Source organism: Lissotriton helveticus, chromosome 1_2 (genome assembly GCF_964261635.1).
Source record: "Lissotriton helveticus chromosome 1_2, aLisHel1.1, whole genome shotgun sequence".
NCBI classification, from domain to species: Eukaryota; Metazoa; Chordata; class Amphibia; order Caudata; family Salamandridae; genus Lissotriton; species Lissotriton helveticus.
Window position 1 is genome coordinate 147,850,887 of NC_136058.1, and position 21,408 is coordinate 147,872,294.

At 43.9% G+C, this 21,408-nt stretch overlaps 1 protein-coding gene across 1 annotated transcript in view; it reads left to right on the forward strand.

Annotated features, from left to right (window-relative positions):
* The window catches only part of FAM151A (family with sequence similarity 151 member A), a 203,165-nt gene that overhangs the window by 83,346 nt on the left and 98,411 nt on the right, over positions 1-21,408 (forward strand). Inside the window, exon 3 of the mRNA XM_078673442.1 lies at positions 10,991-11,140. Coding sequence (XP_078529568.1) covers positions 10,991-11,140 — 150 coding nt within the window. The remainder of the gene's footprint in view (positions 1-10,990; positions 11,141-21,408) is intronic.

The following is a 21,408-nucleotide window of genomic DNA, read 5'->3' on the forward strand; positions in this document are numbered from 1 at the left end:
GAAGATATTTCTAGAGCCAAGCCCTAACCTCAGAATATTCAAGTGTAAAGAACAAGAGTTGGCTGAGAGGAAAATAAGATAATAAAGTGTTCAACAGAGCCAGAGAATTGCCCATGAACCAAGAACTGCCCCGTTCATTGCTGGTGTGGGTGGTTTGTGTGGTTCTCCCTGTGTTGGCCACGGGGAATCACACAAACTGAAATCAATACATTTCTACAGAAACAGACCTCTCTACACCCAATACCACACGTCTATTCATCATCATCATCAATCGGTATGAGAATACTGCACCTAGACCCTCAGTGAGTATTCTAGTGCGTCAATAAGACCTGACTGCTGATCCAGATGTGGAGAGAAAAGGTTGGTCTTTATTTGTTACCTGCATGCAAGTGGATTCCTTAGGGTGAATGGGAATGCATGGACAATACCATAGAGTAGCTTCTACCACAGCAAACAGTGCCTGCTAGCCTGGCTCTAATAACTCATTGTAGTGCAATACATTATTTCCCTCCAGTGGGGCAGCTCTTTAATCAGTTATTGATTTAAATGTTGTGGTCAGAACAGGCAGCTAATGCTTCATACATAGAATAGGGCTAATGTACTTCTTTTAGAGCTAAATGAACAGTTTGATATATTCCCTCATGTAGAATTTGCGGTTTATATGCATTTCCTTTAAAAGTGCCCAAAATAGTGCATTGCATTAATCCAGGATCCTATTATGGCTTCCACTGTTGCAGCTCGTGTTTCTCTGGCAACAACAGTGAACGTCTTGTCAGTATTTTATAGAAATAGCTGACAGATAATTTTGGAAATGGCACTTTTTGCAGGGTCATCCTCCCCCCAGACTTTTTGCCTTCCTCCTCCTGCTTTTTGCTGAATTTATTTTTGCTGGCATTAGAACTCTGAGCACTTTGCCACTGCTAACCAGTGCTAAAGTGCATGTGCTCTCTCCTCTAAACATGGTAATATTGTCTCATACCCAATTTGCATATTTAATTTACTTATAAGTAAAGTGCACTACATGTGCCCAGGGCCTGTAATATATATGCTACTAGTAGGTCTGCAGCATTAATTGTGCCACCCACTTACGTAGCCCTTTAAACATGTCTCAGGCCTGCTATTGCCTGAAAGTGCAGTTTTAAACTGCCATCTCAACCTGGCAAAATAAACCTTTTGCTAGGCCCAAACCTTCCTTTTCTATACATGTAAGTCACCCCTAGTATAGGCCCTGGATAGCCCAGAGGGCAGGGTGCAATGTACTTAAAAGTAGAATGTGCAATTTTAAATGTCATGGTAGTGAAAAACTCTTCAATTTGTTTTTTACTACTGCAAGGACGGTCTCTCCCTTTAGATAACATAGGAGTTGCCCTATTACATGTTATAAGTGACATTTCAGTTCAGTTCAGTAAATCTTTATTCGATGATTAAAAAACATCATAAAAGTACATATATATAGTTTTAAAAGAATTCAATTAAATAACATATCTGAACTTCATTTAAAAATCACCAATACAAATAAAAACCGGGTAACAAGGATTTTATCTGGGACCATTGATTAACCCTGTCTTCTTGTGTTTCCAAATAGGAAGAGAAAATTATTTCAAGTTTGGTGTCTCTGGAATCACAATCTAAAATTCTAACTTATGGGGACGTCGGATTTTAATTTGCAATTCTGAAAATGCCACTTTTAGAAAATTGGCATTTTCTTGCCTTAGCTATTTGGTGCCTGCAGCCTGTCTTTGGTCACATGACTGAGTGTAGTTAGCAGTTGGGCTTTGAGTATTCCTCCTAGACAGCCACATACAATGGGAACATAGGTGTGACTTAATGGGTCATCTCGGGCAAGATTGGAGGGAGAAGCGGGACACAGCCTTGCAGGATGTAACAAACCAGTATTGTCACTCCAGTCAGCTTGGAGCCAGGGCAAGTGTGACAGGGAATTCCTTGCATTTTTACAGCCACTGTCTAGAAGTTTCTCCCATCTTCCAGAATCAAGGCTCAGGGTATAAAAGATTGACCTCAGACATGACTACTTGAGTACAATTCTGGACTTGAGGGTACTCTGCTGTGCTCCTGCTTTGCTGTGCTGGTCTGCTGCCTGCTGCCCTCTTGCGTGGGTGAGAAGGTATGTGCCTACATCTCTTGAACCCAGAGTCACTTCAAGGGCCAGTTGGCTGGCCTCCTGATCTGAAACCTCTGGGACATAACATGCTTCCAACCTCCCTGCACGTGGACTCTAGCAACTGTGAGTCTACTCTGCCCAGTGGTGCCACCCCAGTCCTGGACCCTTGGAAGTTGGCCTAAAGTACTTACCAGCGGAACCGACACATCTTCTCGGCTGAGCAGCGTATCCTCAAGCAAAACTGACGCATCGCCTCTACTGCGTGGAGTTGGACCTGGTGCAGAAGGTCCGCATTACCTTCGCAATCCTCGGAATGGACACATTGCCAGAGGTACAGCGCATTTCTGACCCAGGCTCTCGCATCCTTCGCCGATGGTAGCCTCAACAGTGACGCTGGACTCCGCATTGCAGTATCTCAGCTCCACAAAACTGACGCATAGCCAGCTGTGTGCTGCATCTCGGACTTTGCCTTGCAAGCCCCGTCGACGGGATCCTCGATGACAATGCAACAGGACCTAGCGCCGCAGCTTCCCAGCATCTCAGAACTGATGCATTGCTTCAGCTGCACTGCAGTTCTCCGACCCAGATCCACGCAGCGCTCCGCAACCAGGATTTAAGGTACTTTGTTCAGCGGGCCTACCTGGGTCTCTGTAGCCGGCCTGCGCTCCCTCGCTGTCAACCTGAGCTTTTGACTTTTTCCCCTTCCGGCATGACCAGATAGCCCTTGTTGGCAGTTTGTGTTTTTTTGGCGCTGTTTTTCACTTAAAACTTTAAAATCTAATATCTTCGGTTCTACTAATTGGATTGTCATTGTTTTAGTGTTCTTTTATTTATTAACTTCTATGTTACTAACTCTGTTGTGAGCTACGTTTGTGGTGTGTTTTCACTGTGCTACTGTTTGAAGTGTAGCACAAATACTTTACACATTGCCTCTAAGCCTGACTTCGCTTTGCGGAGCTACCAGGGGATAAGCACAGGTTAATTTGGGGTTTGCTTTTGTCTTGTCCTGACTAAAATTGTGGTTGCTTCTTGACCAGGATCCACACCCCAGTCAACCAATGTACCAATTTCTAAGAGATGGCATAACTTTTTAACTCGATTTCTCAGAGACAAGATTTACTATCACTTTCCACTGGGTTACAGCCTCAAAAGTGAAGCAAACCAGAATGTGTAGATTTAGGATTTACTTTACAGCGCAAAACTTGTTTTGCATTGAAAAGCGGTCCTAAAGTAACACGAAATAATGCTATATACTGTTTTTTGCTACTTTGCTTCAAGGGTGTGTTTCATAGGTGGTACATGGGTATTCCTGTACTACCACCCTTGGAGGTTTAACGCAAATCCCTATCTACTAACATTGGCAGAAAGGGATTTGCATTAAAAAACTATACCTCCTCGAGGCAGGCATAATGTTGGAGAAAAGTTGTATTTTCTCCAAACTTTTCCAACTTTACATGCCTGCTCATTGTACAGCACACATGCAAACATGTCAAAAAATTAAACTATGTTTAAGCATACTCTTTTGTATTGGAATGGTACCCTTCGAGTAGGAAACCTATGTTAGACATTGTGCAAACATCTTTACACTATGGTGCAAGCACGTGTGTGTTTGTGAGTGGCATAACACAGCGAAAAGTGCACCAGCGCAGGTGAAGAAACAGGGCTGTATTTTAGTAGACATGGCACAGTTCTACTCCCTCCCTTTCACTCAACGCAATGCAGCTACTTTGTTTGCTGCCCTATTTTGTGTCAAATCTTAGTAAATCTATCCCATAGTTTGATGGAAGTTCATTCCCAAAATCACCATTTGGCTGTAATCGGCATACTTTTATCTAGAAACTTTAGGTTTGCCAACATATTAGGTGTACTGACTTGAGAATTTGTATTTTTTCTGTAAAGTTAGATCCGATTGGGTGCCATCAATTTTTCAATTTCTAAATATTCAGAACTTTTCTAGCCCTACCCATAAATCCCGTAAAGCTAAATGTTCAAAATCTCTTTTAAAAATGCCTCTCAGTGCAGGGATGTTTAATGTACTCAGGTGAAACTCTTGTTGAAGAAATTCACGTTTTTGAATTTCAATATGTGACCTTTGTTGCATGAGCTGCATGCAAATAGATTCCAGGTTGGGCTGTCTTAGGGCCCAGCCAGACTTGGCCCTAGCTCTGGGTCGGCCCTCCCTGTTAATATGTTATCTGCCCACCTCTGCCTGAACATGGTAAGCGTTTTGGGTGTGAGGCTGTTTTCCTGATCACTATTGTTTCCCTATCCCAGAGTCTTATTGTACTTGAAAAAAAAATTCTATGAGTGTATTTCCTGGAAACCCCTCAGGCAAACAAATCTCCCTACGAATTGTGGTGTGGAGTGTTCATTTCATTGTAGACAAGAGTTAGTATTATCCACACGATATTATGCAAACACTCTCATTTCTTGTATTCAACCCAATTGTCCTCGGCTGCTTTAACAATACTCGTATTATTGAAATCTAATATCTTCCCTGGCAGGGCGGGTACACCTCGGGCTTGCATTTCTTCTCAGAAGGTTTTTGTGAGGGCCCGTTTCTTGAATGTCGGCTATTTAGAGTGTGAGGCTTGAATCGCCTGCACACCCCGCCTCCATTGTGTGCAAAAAAACATTGTTTTTATCGTGAGAAACACAGCCAAATCTATTTCTGGAAGATTCTGCGTTTTCGGTTTACGTAATCACAACTGCGAAATGATGTCGAAGGAAAAAGAGGCCGATACACTTTGTGTGGCTTACCTAACTGCGCGACACTGACATCGGAAGTACAAATCCCTCATCGAAAAGTAATCATTTAAATAAGAGCATTGAAATGTGTGGTGTAAGCGTGGGAAAACAAACAAGATGATGGACGGAATGTTGCACAATGGCAAAACATTCAACCCCAGTCACAGATCTGGGTTTAATCCATCGTTATTTTGCTCACCAAGCCACCCCAGTTCAGACATAGCCATATGCAAATCAGTCTTGACCCTGTACCCCATGGGAACAGTCCAGACCAAACTGCCAAGCCATGTCTTACCTGGACGGGAATCATGCATCCTAGGAACGGTTTCTGGCTATCAGCCGTCTTCAGCCAGGATAGCTTGACTCCAGTGGCGTAGTGAGCACGGGACCCACGTCTCGGCATACCCTTCCCACATAGGGTGACCTGAACTGGGGTGGCTTGGTGAGCAAAATAACGATGGATTAAAGCCAGATCTGTGACTGGGGGTGAATGTTTTACCATTGTGCATTATTCCGTCCATCATCTTGTGTGTTTTGGAGTAAGCGTGGGATCCTTTTTCCTGAAAACTGAACTAATGCTTACTTTATTTAACATATTTTTGAGAGGTCATAACTTTTTTAGGAACCCATTACCAGTGTGTTGGAAACCGGCGATACCAAATAGCAAAGCTGGTTAGTGTAAAATTCCCCTCATTTCTCTTTCTTCCACCATGTTGCACTTTCTGTGTATTTACTTCACTTTGCAGATGCTCTGTCACCCCTTGTGGGTGTTTTTTAGCTGTGGACGAGCCATTGAAGGCTCGAGCCAGATGCTCGGCTCTGGCTCAGCTCAATCTTCAAACCTCGAACCAAGCTGAGGCGAACTATGGTTTCTGCTGCCCACGGTTGTGTCGGCAGCTCCGGGCACTGAGGAGCACCTGCAACGAGTATGGGGGCGGGTAGACTAGGCCTCGGGACAGGTATAAATGAAGAGGCGGAGAATAGAACGCTGAACACTTCGTGGCTGGGGCACAGGCCCATACCATTATTTATTCGACATGGTCCACGTGACCACAGGACCACATCAAACACACCTGAAACATGGGTGACAACAACAAACTCCCCATCAAATACATTAGCATGTCCAGGAAGTCCACGTATAACATTACACTCACCATCATGACTCAATAACAATTTTCTAAAAAGTCTTCTAAATCAGCTTGGTTTAACATGTAATGTGTATGCCTTTAGCAGTGTACTGGTGGAGCACCCATTGACCCTCGCCCCCATTGCCTCTTCAATCTCGGAGGCGAGCATATCAGCCACCAGCTCACCACCATCCTCAATGCATCCATCACCACAGCCATCTTTCCCAAAACATGGAAACATTCAGAAGTTAGACCTCTCCTCAAGAAACACTCTGCCGACCCCAGTGAACTCCAGAACTAGTGCTCCATCTTGCTGCACCCTTTCCCCGCCAAAGTCCTCGAGTAGGCCATCAACCAGAAGCTCACCAAAGACCTTGAGAGAAACAACCTCCATGACACCTCCCAATCCGTTTTCTGTGCCAATCACAGCACTGAGACTGCCTTGATCGCTGCCACTGATGACATCCGCTTCCTCCTCGACTGAAGAAAAGCGGCGGCCCTGGTCTTTCTCAACCTCTACACAGTGTTTGACACCGTATGCCACTGCACACTCATCATGAGACTACACCACATCGGGATCCAGGAGGATGCCGTCAGATGGATCGCTTCATTCCTTAAGGAGTGAAATCAGATAATCCACCTACCACTTATCCACCTTGGAACCCTAGAGCACCATCTGCGGAGTTCTCCAACGCTCATCCCTCAGCTCCACACTCTTCAACACCTACATGACACCTCTAGCCACCATCAACCGAACCCACAATCTTAACATCATATCCTATGTCGACAACACCGAGCTCATCTTTTTGCTCTCAGAAGACCCCTCCACCATGAAGTCTTTTCCACAACTGCATGAAGAACATCACCAAAGGGATGAAGATCAACACTGACAAGACCGAACTGCTGACCTTTGGCAACAACACCTCCCTTTCGAATGAAACCTAGTGGCCCACTGAACTCGGACCCACTCCCACACAGACAGACCGCGCCCGCAACCTCAGCATCATCCTGGACAGCAAACTCACCATTAAACAGCAGATAAACACAGTCTCCTCTGCCTACTTCCACACTCTCTGCATGCTTCAAATATTTTTCAAATCGCTCCCCATTGGCACAAGGAAAACCATCACTAAAGCTCTAGTCAGGCCAGCTGGACTAAGGCACTGCACTGTACTCAGGAACCACCACCAAACTCATTGGGTTACTACAGATGATTCAGAACTCAGCAGCCAAACTCATCCTCAACCTGCCCAAACAAACCCACATCACCCAACACTTTAGGAACCTCTACTGGCTCCCCTTCCAGAAAAGATGTCAATTCAAGTTATTGACACATGCCTACAAAGCCCTCCATGACCTAGGATCAGCATACATCAGCCACAGTCTAAAATTCCACCAACCAGCCAGAGACCACTTCACCTCCATGGCCCTTGCAAAAACACCCCACTTCCACAAAACCACAGCAGAGGCACTTCCTTCTCCTATCTTGCCAAGTCCTGAAATACCTTCCCCCTCCACCCTCACTGGCAGAATTCAGGAATAGACTCAAGACATGGTTTTTCAACTGAGCCCAGCAATTAGTGTCTAGATACCATCACGGGTGATTAGCAGCACTATAAATATCCTGTTTGATTGATTGATTGATTTATTTATTGATGGTAGAGATAGGCCTTACAGTAGTTAAAATGAATTTAGTAGTCTCTCACTTCCATTATATGTACAATTTAAAAACACATGGCCTACTTTGTCAACATTCACTGCACCCTGTCCTATGGCTGTTTAAGGAATATCTTGGGGTTACTAATGTGTTTCAGCTGTTTTAGCTGGAAATCATGTATCCAATGTAGGACAAAGTTTAATGGCTTGATTGGTGCACCATGGTACTTACATATCCTTCATGTGCTCTTCTGCCTTTTAGCAAGGCTCGTACTACAGAAATACCACGTAGATACATACGTGCACATCATGATGTAGCAAAGTTATACTCTACACATGGCTGCAATCTTCACAGCCGCATCAGATGCAATGGAGGGTCAGATATAGCCCTATACAACACAGTGGCTGAAATAACGGTGGATCAGAAGGAGCAGGAAGTAGGATGAGAAAGAAAACATGAAGTAAGTTGAGAGGAATTGCTTTTAAATAGCAGCGCCAGGGACCACCATATCATAGAAATAACTGAAGGGAAAGGAATTGAGGCTTAAATATATAAACAGAGGGACACAACGTGTAGGAGGTGATACAGACGCCTACATGGAGCACCGCAATAGCAACATGGAGATCTCTGTTATTTAGCAAATAGGAGGACAGTGGTGGATCCTTTTGGAAACACTGAGGGTTTTCCTGCCAGGGAAGAAACAACAAGATTGATGTATTAGGATTACTCCGCTGAGGCGATTACATAAAATACTGTAACAATTTATGTGTAGATTGAAGTTGATTGATGAAAAAGGTACCTCCTCAACCTTTGAACTAAATCAGGAATTTATTGTCAATACTATCATGTATCCACTATTTTTTTAACTGTGATTCCAGCATTTCCTATCCCTTGAATTGTATCTCTCCATCTGAAACTTCGAGGGTGAGCAAACCCTGTATTATTTATAACCAATGGTAAAGAAAGATTTTGTCCAGCCATATCTGATGATAGGGATACTGTAGCACATCTGTCCTTTCTAGATGGTACCCCAGATCTTTCTTTTTTTTTGGATCCTATTTTTGCTGGCTTTTGGACTGTATACTGGATACTGTATACTGGAGCTCTATATGTGGACTATTTAACTTCGATGTAAGGCGCTCTGCCAAGGCTGCAGATTAAATCAACTGTAGTGACAAATGGCAGGTAAACTGTCTTTGCCATGTATGAAAAGCCCATTTGTATATATTCATAAGTAAACCCTAATATGTGCCTTGTAGACACAGAGGCAAGGGTGTTATTATGTACAAAATAGGCTATACGGCATATTGGGGTAAGGGTACCCTTACATTAAATACAAATTGAAAGCTATTTTATTGTGTAGGTCTTGATAAACTTTGTCCTAATAGGCATAGTTGGGATTACCATCTTTATTTTCCACCTTCACTTAAGAAAGGGCTAGAAAAATGTCTGAAAGTTATTTCCTGCTTAGTTCTTAAACTCTGACTGAAAACCAGCTCTTCCTCTCAACACACCTCCAGAGCTGTAAATCAGATCCTTGCTGGGAGAGTTATCCACCCTTGCTCAAAGGGTAATGGTCTGCCTCTGACCTCAGGAAAGGATAATGGGGACCCCTCAGCAGGAATTCGTTATCTGCAAGTGGACACTAGCAGTTGGCTGAACAAAAGGCAGCTTTAGCACTACCTCTATTGATTTGAAGATGTCCGGGGGTGCTTCTCTTTTTCATTCTTAGGAATCTCCTACACAGCCATTCTCTAGTGAGAGTAGGAGGTAAAACTAGTTCTACCACTCATCACAGCTCCAGATCTGCAAGAAAAATCTTTGGCTGGGAGAGTTAATGGCCTTGGCTCAGGCAACAACAGCCTGCCTCTAAGCCCAAGAAAGGCAAATGGTGTTAACTGCTGACCACCTTGCAAGGGTTAGCTTTCTAGGAGTGGACATGGACAGTTGGCAGGACAGAGTGCAGCATTTGTATTATCTCTTTGACTAGGAGATGCCAAGGGGGCATTCTCTTGTTCATCCTCATAACCCTCCTAAACAGTCAGGGTCCAGTCACAGTAGAAGGGAAAACTAGTGTTGACACTTTTAGGCAGGCAGTGGTAAGAAGCTGAAAATAGGCCTTTCAGGTGGCAGCTGGTCCTGCCTGTCTTATCGAAACAGGAGATCCAGTGTAATTTTACAGTAAGGCAAAGAGGAAGTGCGGCAAAACCAGGCAAGGGGCTGGAAGAAAAAAGTCAGGATTGGGTGGGAGATTTTATTCAAACACTGGCTAGTGAACAAGAAAACTCTAGCACCTCAACTTCAGAAAATGTGTGGACAGGTAAAGGCTCCATCGCAACCAGAAGGCCCTACATGAAGAATCATCCTGATTTCTGACATTTGACTCTTGGCTCCTGGCTGCTGAGTCCTGCTTGAAGATGAGGACTCATACAAAGACTAAAGGATTCCTGAATCTTGTTGGCCAGGAAACAGAACTGCTCTCCGCGGGTCAAGTTGTAGGCCTCTTGTGTACCTGCTTCATGGACACAAAATGCAGATGGAATCCTGACTTCAAGAGGACCCACCCCACAAAAGAGCAGTAGATCCTGCAGGAGACCTGGCTGGGGAGAGACCTGATGCCCACTAGCCAGTTGTGAGAAACTAGGGAATGCAGCTTTCCGAGCAGTCAGAGAACCAAGTCTGAAGTTAAAAACTTTGATCAGGGCAACCCAATTGGTGTATGTGACCTCCGACCTCTCTTCCATTGCAGTGGGCCTGAAATTGCACCTACGTTCCAATCCAAAGCAAACTGTTGCTTTTCTGTAGAACTTGACATTTTGTAGATACTTTTTGCCTTAAAACTTAAAAAATCATATCTTCAGTTCCCCTTCATCTATTTGGACGATGTCGGTGTCCTTATGCTTGTTACATGTTTTTCTATTATTCTAAAGTAGTTTGGGAATTTTATTGTCTTGTGTTCTTTACTTTATAAGTGTTGGTACTGCTTGAACTTAGCATTCCCTGCTCTGGGGATTGCCTGCTGCTTGTGCTATAGCTACAATGGGCATTATAGAGATTCTCTTAGAACTGTGTTTTGACCTAACAAGATTGGTTTTACTAAGTCGGTAGGAGAGCCCGACTCTGCAATTAATAACCCCATTTCGGCCAGCAATGAATAAACTCAAGCTTGTTACTAGACTACAGCTTCTCCAGAATGTAGCAACCCATTTTATATCACCGTTAGAGAATCACTTACTTTTCTTCAAGTGTCACAGTCGTGCTGATAAAGGAATGTCCTATGTAGGTCAAGGAAGCAATAAATTGATGAGCTAAATTTCTACTCTTTCGTATCGACAGGTAGCACTATGGTTCTGGAAGCGGATGTTAACATAGAAGGCTTAAACACTGTCAATGAGACAAAAATTCCAATCATGGCCCACCCGCCAGATGTGTACAGCGATAATACGCTCGAGGAGTGGCTGGGAGCAGTACTGGATTCAAAGAAAGGTAATATTGGGTCATGCATGCCTGGTACCTAGGGATAGTCCTGAAAGTGTTTTTTTTTCCATTTTACTATTTACTGTCTTGAGTAGAATACAGTTTTTAATACAATAAAAATGTTTTCTAAAAGGTGCATCCATATTATCAAATTTCATGTTCTCACGTAAACTATGATATCAACAACTCAGCCCACTGACACGAGTCCTCAAAAAGATGTATACATTATTTGCCCTTTTCCTTTGTAAGTTAGGTATGAGTTTATGGTGTACTGTTAAATCTCTCTGAACATCTCAGCTCCGTGTCAAATACTTCAGCTTTTCTTAATGTCCATTTCTGCTGAGGTGATCCTTTCCCGGCAGTACAGACAGACACAAATTTCCACTTCCTTAACAATATGTTCTTGTCAGTCATGGTTCGCAAATATGTATCAGTGTAAGAACAGTATTTTGGTAACAGAAAGTATGGTCCTTTAGTTCTTCATCATAGAAAATATTATTAAAGCTTTAGGTGCAACAGCCCTTTGTTTGAGAATAGTTGATTGCCTAAGTGAGCATATTTAGGTGAAATTAATTTTATTCTGCAAAATGTATCTGTATCTTCAATGAAACCCCATATTGATTGAAAGAACTAGAGTTTAGGTGAATATCTGTTAATAAGGGGTACAACAGAAATACAGCAAATGGCAGTTAATGAGCAATCAATCTTTCCACCACCCATCTACATGTTATGAAAGATGGTAGTGAGATGTGAATGAGAGACTGAGTCTGTTAATAAATGACGTGCATTGATTCACAAAATACCAAGGGCAGTGGGAGGAACATGACATCCTCCTTGATCCTCAGTTGCATCACACCCTTGTCACACAAAGGACCCGAAGGAAGGCTGTTAGGAATGTATGGTAGATTTCAAGACATCAGTACTCTGATGTTTTTCTGGGGGGCGGCACATCTTTATGAAAAAGGGTGGATGCCATATTTACTAGGAGAAGTTCCACCCGAAGATGGATGAGCAGGTCATCCAACCCAAGCAACCCCGATCAGCGCTGATTATACCACCACCAAGAACACTGACGCGAACCAAGTTACATCTCCTCCCATTACAACTGCCTACCTTACTGAAAAAATGTAGACAGCCAGAGAGCTATAAGAGAAGTGACCTGGAAAAAACTTTGTGGGACCTTATGTTGTATGTGGATGATGGAGTAGCCACGCCCTGGAATGCTTGGTTCCATTCCCCCCATACAAGCCCATCAACTGATTTCCTCAGAGAGTGCACCTTCAGTTCAATGAAGATCAGCCATCTATACTGCAACTCATATCCAGACCTCTACAAGGGATTCATTCCAGTTTGTTAGATTGTGGAGTGGAAAGGAACGAACTGAACAACACATCAGAAGATGCGCAAGGATGCATGAATGAGTAGCAAGAAGCGAGTGCCAGTGGTTGCAACCTCTGCCGGTTCCCCAGCTCGCCTACCAACTGAAATGAAAAACCTACCTCGAGTAATTTGTACTGACAAGGCCATCCAAAAAAAGCGTCATTGAAGAGTTTGGGGTTTCCAAGTCCTTCTGGTCCCCTTGGCCTTCTGTATTGTGGAGAAAGCAAGAGAACGTTGGGTGGATAAGCTGGAACAAGCTATGTGTCTTAAAATTAGGTTTCAAACAATTTACTTTGGCAAAACTGAACAAAGCATTCTAAAAATAATCTTTGTCTGGGTGTAGTACCAAAAGAATTTACTAGTAAATGCTACTGCCTCACAGAGGTGGGGATGGGAGTGGTAGAGTTAGGAGAAATTATAGAAAAGTACATTTTAGTCTATGTGGATTACCAAAAGCAGCCACCGGAGAACAAATCTGGACATGCTGTCTGAACCTTCCTCTGAAGAGGACTAGGCTCCATCCTGCTCTCAACTTGTACCTAAGCACTAGAAGGACAAAGAAGGGCCCGCCCTATGTGGGAGAACAGCTTCCAGCTCAATGGGAAGAGAGCAGTGCTGCATCCAGTTGGAGCCCAGGCTGGAGAGAGACTTGGACCACAGGATCCTTCTCCGCAAGCGTGGGAGGGAGTTGTGTGAGACAATAGCAGCGACTCTTGGTTATTGCAGGAAGCAGGGGCAGAGAGGTATTTTTATTTTTTGCAGTTTTATATAGTGTGAACGTGACCCGAAGGTTTTGGAGCGCTTTATAATGAGTACCAATTACATTACACAAGGACACATACATTTTTGTAGGCACGGGGCGATTACGTGATTTAACCAGAATCACAGGATGTTGAGCCCACGCCAAGTCTCAAACCCAGTTCCCCAGTTCCAAATTCGGCAGTTCCATATTACACCACATCCTCTCTCCAGAGAGTTCTGCCTCACCCTTGGAGCTGTGACTGGCATCTCCCAGAAGCAGTACCAGACTACTACATAAATTAGGTATTGCACCTAAATAAAAGTTGGCCCCATTAGCTAATCATATACCTTAATATAAACTGGTCTACAATTGCAAATCGGGCAGTTTTGCCCTTGCAAGGGCAAATTGTATCGGTGTTTTACAAGATATGGGAGACTGTATGCATGTGTGCTTGCTTTAGGATTCCTAACTTTACTACTACTAAATGCCTTTTGTGAATACAAAAAGTCGTAAAGTTAGGATTTTTCTTAGTTTAGTAATAGTAAAGTTAGGAATCTTAACCTTACTACCACTAAATGCCTTTTGTGAATACCAAAAGTCGTAAAGTTAGGATTTTTCTCAGTTTAGTAGTAGTAAAGTTAGGAGTTCTAACTTTACTACTACTAAATGACTTTTGTGAATACCGAAAGTCATAAAGTTAGGATTTTTACTCAGTTTACTTTTGTGAATGGGGTCCCATGTGTTTACAATTCAGTTAGTATGTGCCATACTTTCATGGTGTGGTGTGGTATGACTTTGTGGGTGAATTTATTAGGGTTTAGTGCTACCATGATCAGGTGACTCTGCGGACAGAGTAAGAGAAGTTTTGTTGATTGAATAGATAATTCTCCACCACATAAGATTTTCTAGAGGCAGGCCCAAAACGGGCCAATCAGAGGAACGGTTACTGTTAATAGCATTCTCTATACAGCCAAAGTGGCATGAATGACTCTGCATGGAAAGTGCTTGTGAAGGAGAAGGAATCATTCAGGGGCCCAAATTGTGGAATATGTAAAGTCCTGTGTGAGGAAGTTACTCTCCACCCAGCTCCTCAGAAGAGTCCAGACTATAAAAAACTCTGCAGCCAGACTCATCCTGGACCTCCTCAAATGAGCCCACATTGCCCTCCACCTTAGAGACCTCCACTTGCTCCCCATCCAGAGGAGATGCCAGTTGAAGATCCTCACACATGCCTGCAAAGCCCTCCACGACCTAGGAACTGCCTACATCAATCATCAACTTTCAACTTTCAACAACCTGCTAAACACCTGCACTCCTCTTCACTCGACCTTGCACACACTCCCCCGCATCTGTTGCAGCCGCAGCATTGGCCGCTCCTTCACCTACATCGCTGCCAAGACCTGTAACGACCTTCCTCTCGAGCCTCCTTGCTGGCAAACTTCATGGAGAGACTCAAGACCTAGCTCTTTGATGGAGACACAGTGCTCAGATAACCCTAGGGGTGACAGTGGTGCGCTTCACAAATGCTGTTGATTGATTGATTGATTGATTGCATCACAGTTTTGGAAAGGAAAAGTGAATGAATTTATGCTGTGTATATCAAGTCAAATACATTTTAAGTGAAAGCTATAAAAATATTGCCATTTTTGATACTCATAAATGAAAATAGATGAGGCTTACTGACACAAAACATTTAATAAGATTGGTGGCCTATCAAGTCAAGTTACCACCTCCAAACAAATAATACATTTTGTTAAAATTAAAGAAACCTGAATAGTGTCCCCTTACATTTGAGTGGACCTAGTCTTAAAGGGCAGAATCATGTTGAAAGGTGAGACGATGAGGACTGATTCTACCCATTCCTGAAAACCTAAGTGGAGTGGAGGCAGTAGGCTCTATGAACTAGGATTGGTCATCAAGAATGTCCACACTGGTAAAATCTTTGTACACACGTGAAATGGTACTCCGGTTTTTCAGTTACACTAATACTGAGAGTTGCATATTTAGCTACAAGGATTGCGGTCACTGATCCCCACCAGGATGAGAAACTGAGACCCCTCTCATGTTTGACCTAATAGTAATAACGATTATCATCTTCATTTAGAGTTTGATGGAAGAAATACTCTGTCAAACTGTGGAGGAATTATAGCCGCAATCTATAAAGCACTTGCCATACGGAGGATGGACCATCTGTCAGCCATGTATTGAAGGAGTATCCCATCAGCCAAACTTTAAAGAAAGCCTTGTGACTCATTAATAAGAAAATAATTCAGCACACTCAGCACATACATACCCGGGTTGCAAGTACACTAATGCTAAATGGCCAGGGTCCTAGCACAATGCATTTTTTATTCTTGCTTAGCCATAACTCCCTATGGAAAAAAAATGTGACTTTGGGTTCCCTCTACATTTTGCCCCCACAATCCAAAACTTATTGTTACAAACATGCCAAAAATTATATTTCTACTGTGGCACGAAGTACCAGCATGTATTAGTACCTGCTTGTTCAATGGGCAGGGCACGGCCTGCGGTCTGTGATCAGACCCTTTGTTAAGTACTGCAGCGGTCTGCACCTGGATACTGGACAGAGGGATAAAAAAGTGCCAAATCACTATAGGTTTGCCAGAACGTATTACTCCGCATTTTAAAACTTGTTCCAAGACACAAAACTACATTAAACACCTGATATGAATTATTATCCACGTTGTATATTCCCTGGGTAAACAAAGAAGATAGTCATTGATGCAATATAATATAGACAGTTCTTTTATTAGTTTTCATCTCATGCAAAATCCTTTCAAATCGACAGTGGCCAAGGGGTTCTTCCACAGCGGCCTCCTGAGCCCCCGACAACTTAGGGGGAGAGAGCTGGGTTCTGGTCAGTTCAGTGGGTGTGGCATGACTTAGACTCAGGTTCCGCACCTCTTCTTTTTGCCTGCCTGCTTGTGGCCTGCAGCTTGGAGTCATGTGACCCGCCCATCTACATCAAGAAACTTTGATAATATGACCCTAATCCCACTGATTTACTCCACAGAAAATATCTTTTTTTCCAAATTCTCAAACTATTAAAAATGTTACACCTTATTCATATGGACCTTAGCTTGTGCAGCAGCTGGCATATGGAGGCTTGCCCCCCCCTGCTGAGTTGCAGTGTGCCGGTTCTCGCTTGTTGGCCCCACTCAGACCCTGTTTATGCCGGATGATCCCCACCCAGCCATGGAGGCTGCTGGTAGAGAGAAGCGGAGTTCGTGAGGGGAGGGGTCGTGACTCTGTGGGGCATAGTCGTGCACTGTCACTATGGCTGCGCTGACTGGAAGCCCGATGCAGCTTTGCGCATACAAGCAGGCACCCTGATGTACCATCAGGGGTGTCTCCTTGGCTATGGTAGAGAGTGTCGCCCTACTGCTTTCTCGCAGTGTGAAAAGTAAAAATATAAAATGGTAATAACTTGTAGTTATTACCATTTTATGTTTTTTTTACCAGCAGGTGGGTACGTGGGGCTGCTCAACTTACGGAGCAGCAGGGCAGCGGAGGAGTGGTTTGCCCACTCCTGAGTGCGCAATGACTGTTTGGTCGGCCCTCTAGGGCCGCCCAAACCAGTCATGCGCACTCCCCTGTTGTCCATGCAGCCTGCATGGAGAACATGCCCAACCCTACAGGCCCTGGCTGAGTGCCGTGTCACGTTGCTCAGACCAATCACAATGCTCCACTGGAGCGTTGTGATTGGCTTAGGGGTGGAAGCCTGGCTGCTTGCTTCCTGTTCCTACCTGGAGTCAGACACTGGCGAGCAGGAAAGAAGACACGGGACCCGGCGGCGAGGTAAGTTTTATTTATTCTTTTTTTTAATGCAGCCAGTGGCCGCACCGTTCCCCAACCCCGCGTGCCCGCCCCTTCCCCCCCACCCCTGTGTACCATACACTTACTATCTGAAAACTGCAGCCTGGACTCATAAGGTTCATGCCCGCAGTCCCTTGTTATTGCTCTGGAGACAAGGTGGCTTGGGCCTAGCTTTGCTTCCAGCACTGTAACATAAATTCAAGATACTCAGAAAAGGCTTACCCAACTACAATGGTCCCGTCACAGCTTGATGAAGAGAAAAAAGGAAGGGACCAGGGTCCGGGAATAAATTAGGGTTTAGGGTTAAGAAACCCGGAGACTTGAAATGCGATCAGGCAAAATAAGGCCTGTAGTTCCAAGCGTCGCATAAGAGCAGAAGCCACAAGGACTGGAAAACCTCATGAAAAATGTTAAAGCTGAATCAACAACTCTAAAGATGACACACCAAAGGTCACTGAGAGCAGGGACCCAACAGTTAACCCTAGCATCATTTAACTTTACCACCAACAGGTCAGGGTGGGTCATATTGGAAAAACTGGAGGATTGGGCAGAGATCAATTACTTTTCTTCACCTTTTCAATATGGTTTTCGCCCCAGTTTAGGGACTTTAGAGCAGGTCCTTAATTTAAATCTTATCTGGGGAAGCTATGTCAAGGCAAGGAGAGGTGCCCGTCACGTGATATATATAGACCTCTACTGTGCCTTTGACTTAGTTGACAGGAAGAAATTGTGGGTTTTAATGGAACAGGAGGGCATGGATTCCTCCTTGCTGGATCTTGTTAAGAGTATGCACTGGGACACAACCATTAAAGTGCGTTATACACTGTTATGCGTTAGTATAAAGACCTATAATGATGAGTAGAGGAGTGAGGCACGGATGCATCCTGGCTCCATTTTTGTTTTTATTCTTCATTAACTCCCTCAACGTTACCTTAGGGGCTTGTAGCAAGACATCCCCTGAATCGTCTCTCATGTAGTCCTGCTTCTTTTGTACGCGGATAATGCAGTTCTCTTTTGGCTAACTGCAAACGGCCTTCAATGTCTTTCAAATGGTTTTAACGATTTTATGAGTAACTTAAATCTTAAGGTAAATCATCAAAAATCATTTATAATGACCTGTGGCCTCAAAAGTACAAAGACCAAGCGTTTTAATATTGGAGGGATTCCATTAGAAACGGTCGCCTCTTTTAATGATCTAGGCCTCTTGATTGACACTGAAAGGTCCTGGGAAAGTTTAATTAGCCAGAGATCACAAAAGATGGGGATAGCTGGTGAAGAGATCTTGAGGTTTGCGAAAAAACTGGGGCACAGACCGATCAGGGAGATGATTCAACTCTACAGAAGTAAATGCCTATCTCTTGGCTCCTGCGGGGCAGGAGTGTGGGGATATACAGGTTCAGAAAATTTACAGATAATAGAAAAATACGTTTTTATGTAGACTTTTAGCACTACCCAAATGTACTCCAAGGTCCATCACACAAGCAGAATTAGAGATGGGATTCTTGGAAGATTTTATTGGTATAGCCCCTTTATTACTATAGGTAAAATTATGGTAGCCACCCATATAGGGAAGTTCCAAAGGACTGTTTGAATCTAGATAACATGGCTGCCATTCCATGGCTGGCTTATGTTTAATTTTTTTTTTCATAACTTACGTCTGAGTGTCCTTTTTAGTTCTCCAGAAGGCATAGGCAACCAGACAAAAGGAATGGTTAAATAATTTTTTGCCGCTTATAGAGAAGAGATCAGAATTGAAAAGTCTCTCACTTCAAGCACAACCGTTAATTATATGCACATTTTTAACGCCCCTGGAACAGAATCTTATTTAACGTGGTTGGGTTACCCGCAGGACAGATTATATTGGACAAGGCTAAGATTACATTTGATCCATCCTCTAGTTGCCTTTATCCTGGCTGGTTTTTGGGTCGCCTTCGGTGTGAAGTCTCCGTGTGTTAGTGCTTCCACTCAATCTACTGTGCACTTTATGCTGTTTTGCACATTGTGTGGCTTGTTAAGGGTTTGATTTTTGCTCCCTATCCGTTTGCTTAGGCATTTTATTTCATACAAAGAGGGATTAGGATATTTACAATCCTTGGCCTTCCCAGAAATGTGTAATGCAACGCTCAGTTCTATAATTGCTGCTGTGAAACTCAGGAAATCTTATGCAACATAAAATCTTTTTTTGTTCAAAATGTGAGACCCTAGTCATTGTAATTTGAGATTTTTTAAATCTTTTATTGACTGTATATGCTGTGTTTGTTTTATCATTACGGACTATGAACTTTGTATTTATCTTGTGTGCTTTTATGACCAGTATCCGGTCAAATAAAGATTTTTTGACTGACTGACATAAGGATCTTAACTTGTGCCATGAGCATCCTGGGGAGGCATGCCCTTCCCACTGAGTCTCAGCGTGGCGGTGCTAGCTTGTTGGCCGCACTCGGACCCTGCTTACAGCAGGGGGCCCTCACCGGACATGGAGGCTGCTGGTAAGTGCTACAGAGGGGAGCGGAGGTCGTGGTTGGAAGGGTCTTGATTCTGTTTGACATCTATTTATTTATTATTTATTTATTTATAAAACTTATAAAGCGCACTGTCGCCATTGCAGGCATCCTGGCGCTGGTACTCCAAAGACATGAACCGAGGGACAGCAGTATTAAACAGCCAACTCAAACCCTAGGGAACAGCCAAGTCTTCACGGATTTTCTGAACGGGAGAAGTTTATCCAGTTGCCTAATCTCCCAAGGTAGACTGTTCCAAAGTTTGGCCGCAGCCACCCCAAAAGATCTTCCCCCTGCCCTGACTTTTTTAAATCTAGTGACTCTCACCAGGCGTGCTGACGAGGAGTGCAGTGCTCTGGCAGGGGTATACCATGCAAACTTAGCTTGCAGAATTCTGGGTCCAAGCCCATGGAGGGCCTTAAAAACAAGGCAGAGAGACTTAAATCATATTCTCTGTCTAAGGGGGAGCCAATGGAGTTCAGCCAGGGCCGCGGATGCTGATGTTCTTCTAGGCCACCCCAAGGCCATTCTGGCCGCCGCTGATTGAATTCTTTGAAGCCTGTCAAGCAAAAAACTGGGAGACTCGAGCAACAGTGCATTGCAATAGTCGAGTCTACTCAGAATTGTACATCTGGCCACCAGGGCCCGGGCAGAGGAAGGTAAAAGTGGCATAATTTTGCGAAGGGACCTAATCAGGGCGAAGCAGGACGATACCATTTTTGCAACCTGAGCCTCCATAGACAACTTGTTGTCCAGCATAACACCTAGGTTACACACTATTTTAACAGGAGAAACCCTAGTGGCAAATTCTGGGGGCCAGAGATTATCAGGGATAGAGTGTGAAATCTTATTCCCCGCATAGAAAAGCAATTCAGTTTTACCTGTGTTGAATTGCAGGGAGTTAACCTGTGACATAGTGGTGCACTGTCACTATAGCTGCACTGGCTGGCTCCCTGGTGCGGCTTTGTGCATATGCTCGGGCACCTTGATGTACCATACACTTACCATCTGAAAACTGCAGCAGGGACTCACATGGTTAATGCCTGTAGTCCCTTGTTATTGCTGTGGAGACCAAGGGGGCTTGGGACTAGCTTTGCCTCCAGCTTTACCTGCCCTTTCGGATAATATTGGGTTGCCTTATTACATTTAATAAGTGCCAACGTTTTATTGGGAATAGGGAAGCATTTAATGTTTAATATCTGTGAAATTCCAATTAAAAATCTCCTTTAATGGAAACGTCGGTTATTCAATTACAATTTTGAAAATGCCATTTATAGAAAGTTAGCATTTTCCTGACCTTTACTATTTGGTGCCTGCAGCCTGCCCTAGGTCACATGAGTGGGTATACTTGGCAGTTGGACTTTGTGAATTCCTCCCAGACAGTCTCACAATAGAAGGATAGGTATGCCTAAATGGGCCATTAACTAGCAAGATGGGGGGAGAAGCTGGGCATAGAGCCACTTGCAACTGAATAGGCTTTGCTCTGCCTTCACACAAATGAATTGTCATCACTGCATTATCTCTTCAGCCACAGCAGGGGAAGTCAGGAAATTCCAAACACTTCAAAGAGAACCCTCTAGAAACGTCTCCTGCTTCAAAGCATGCACTAGGTATAACAATAGGACCCTCTAACCAAATCTTCAGTTCACTTGTTGGACCTACAGAAGGACTCACAGAGAACTGCCTGCTGCTGTGGCTTGCTGTGTACTCCACAAGACTGCTCTGCTGCACCTGGAAGGACTGCTTTGCTGCCTGGAGCCTGCCTTGAACCATCAAAGGCCTGCCTTGCTGCTTTGGCCCTGCTTCTTCACCTGAAC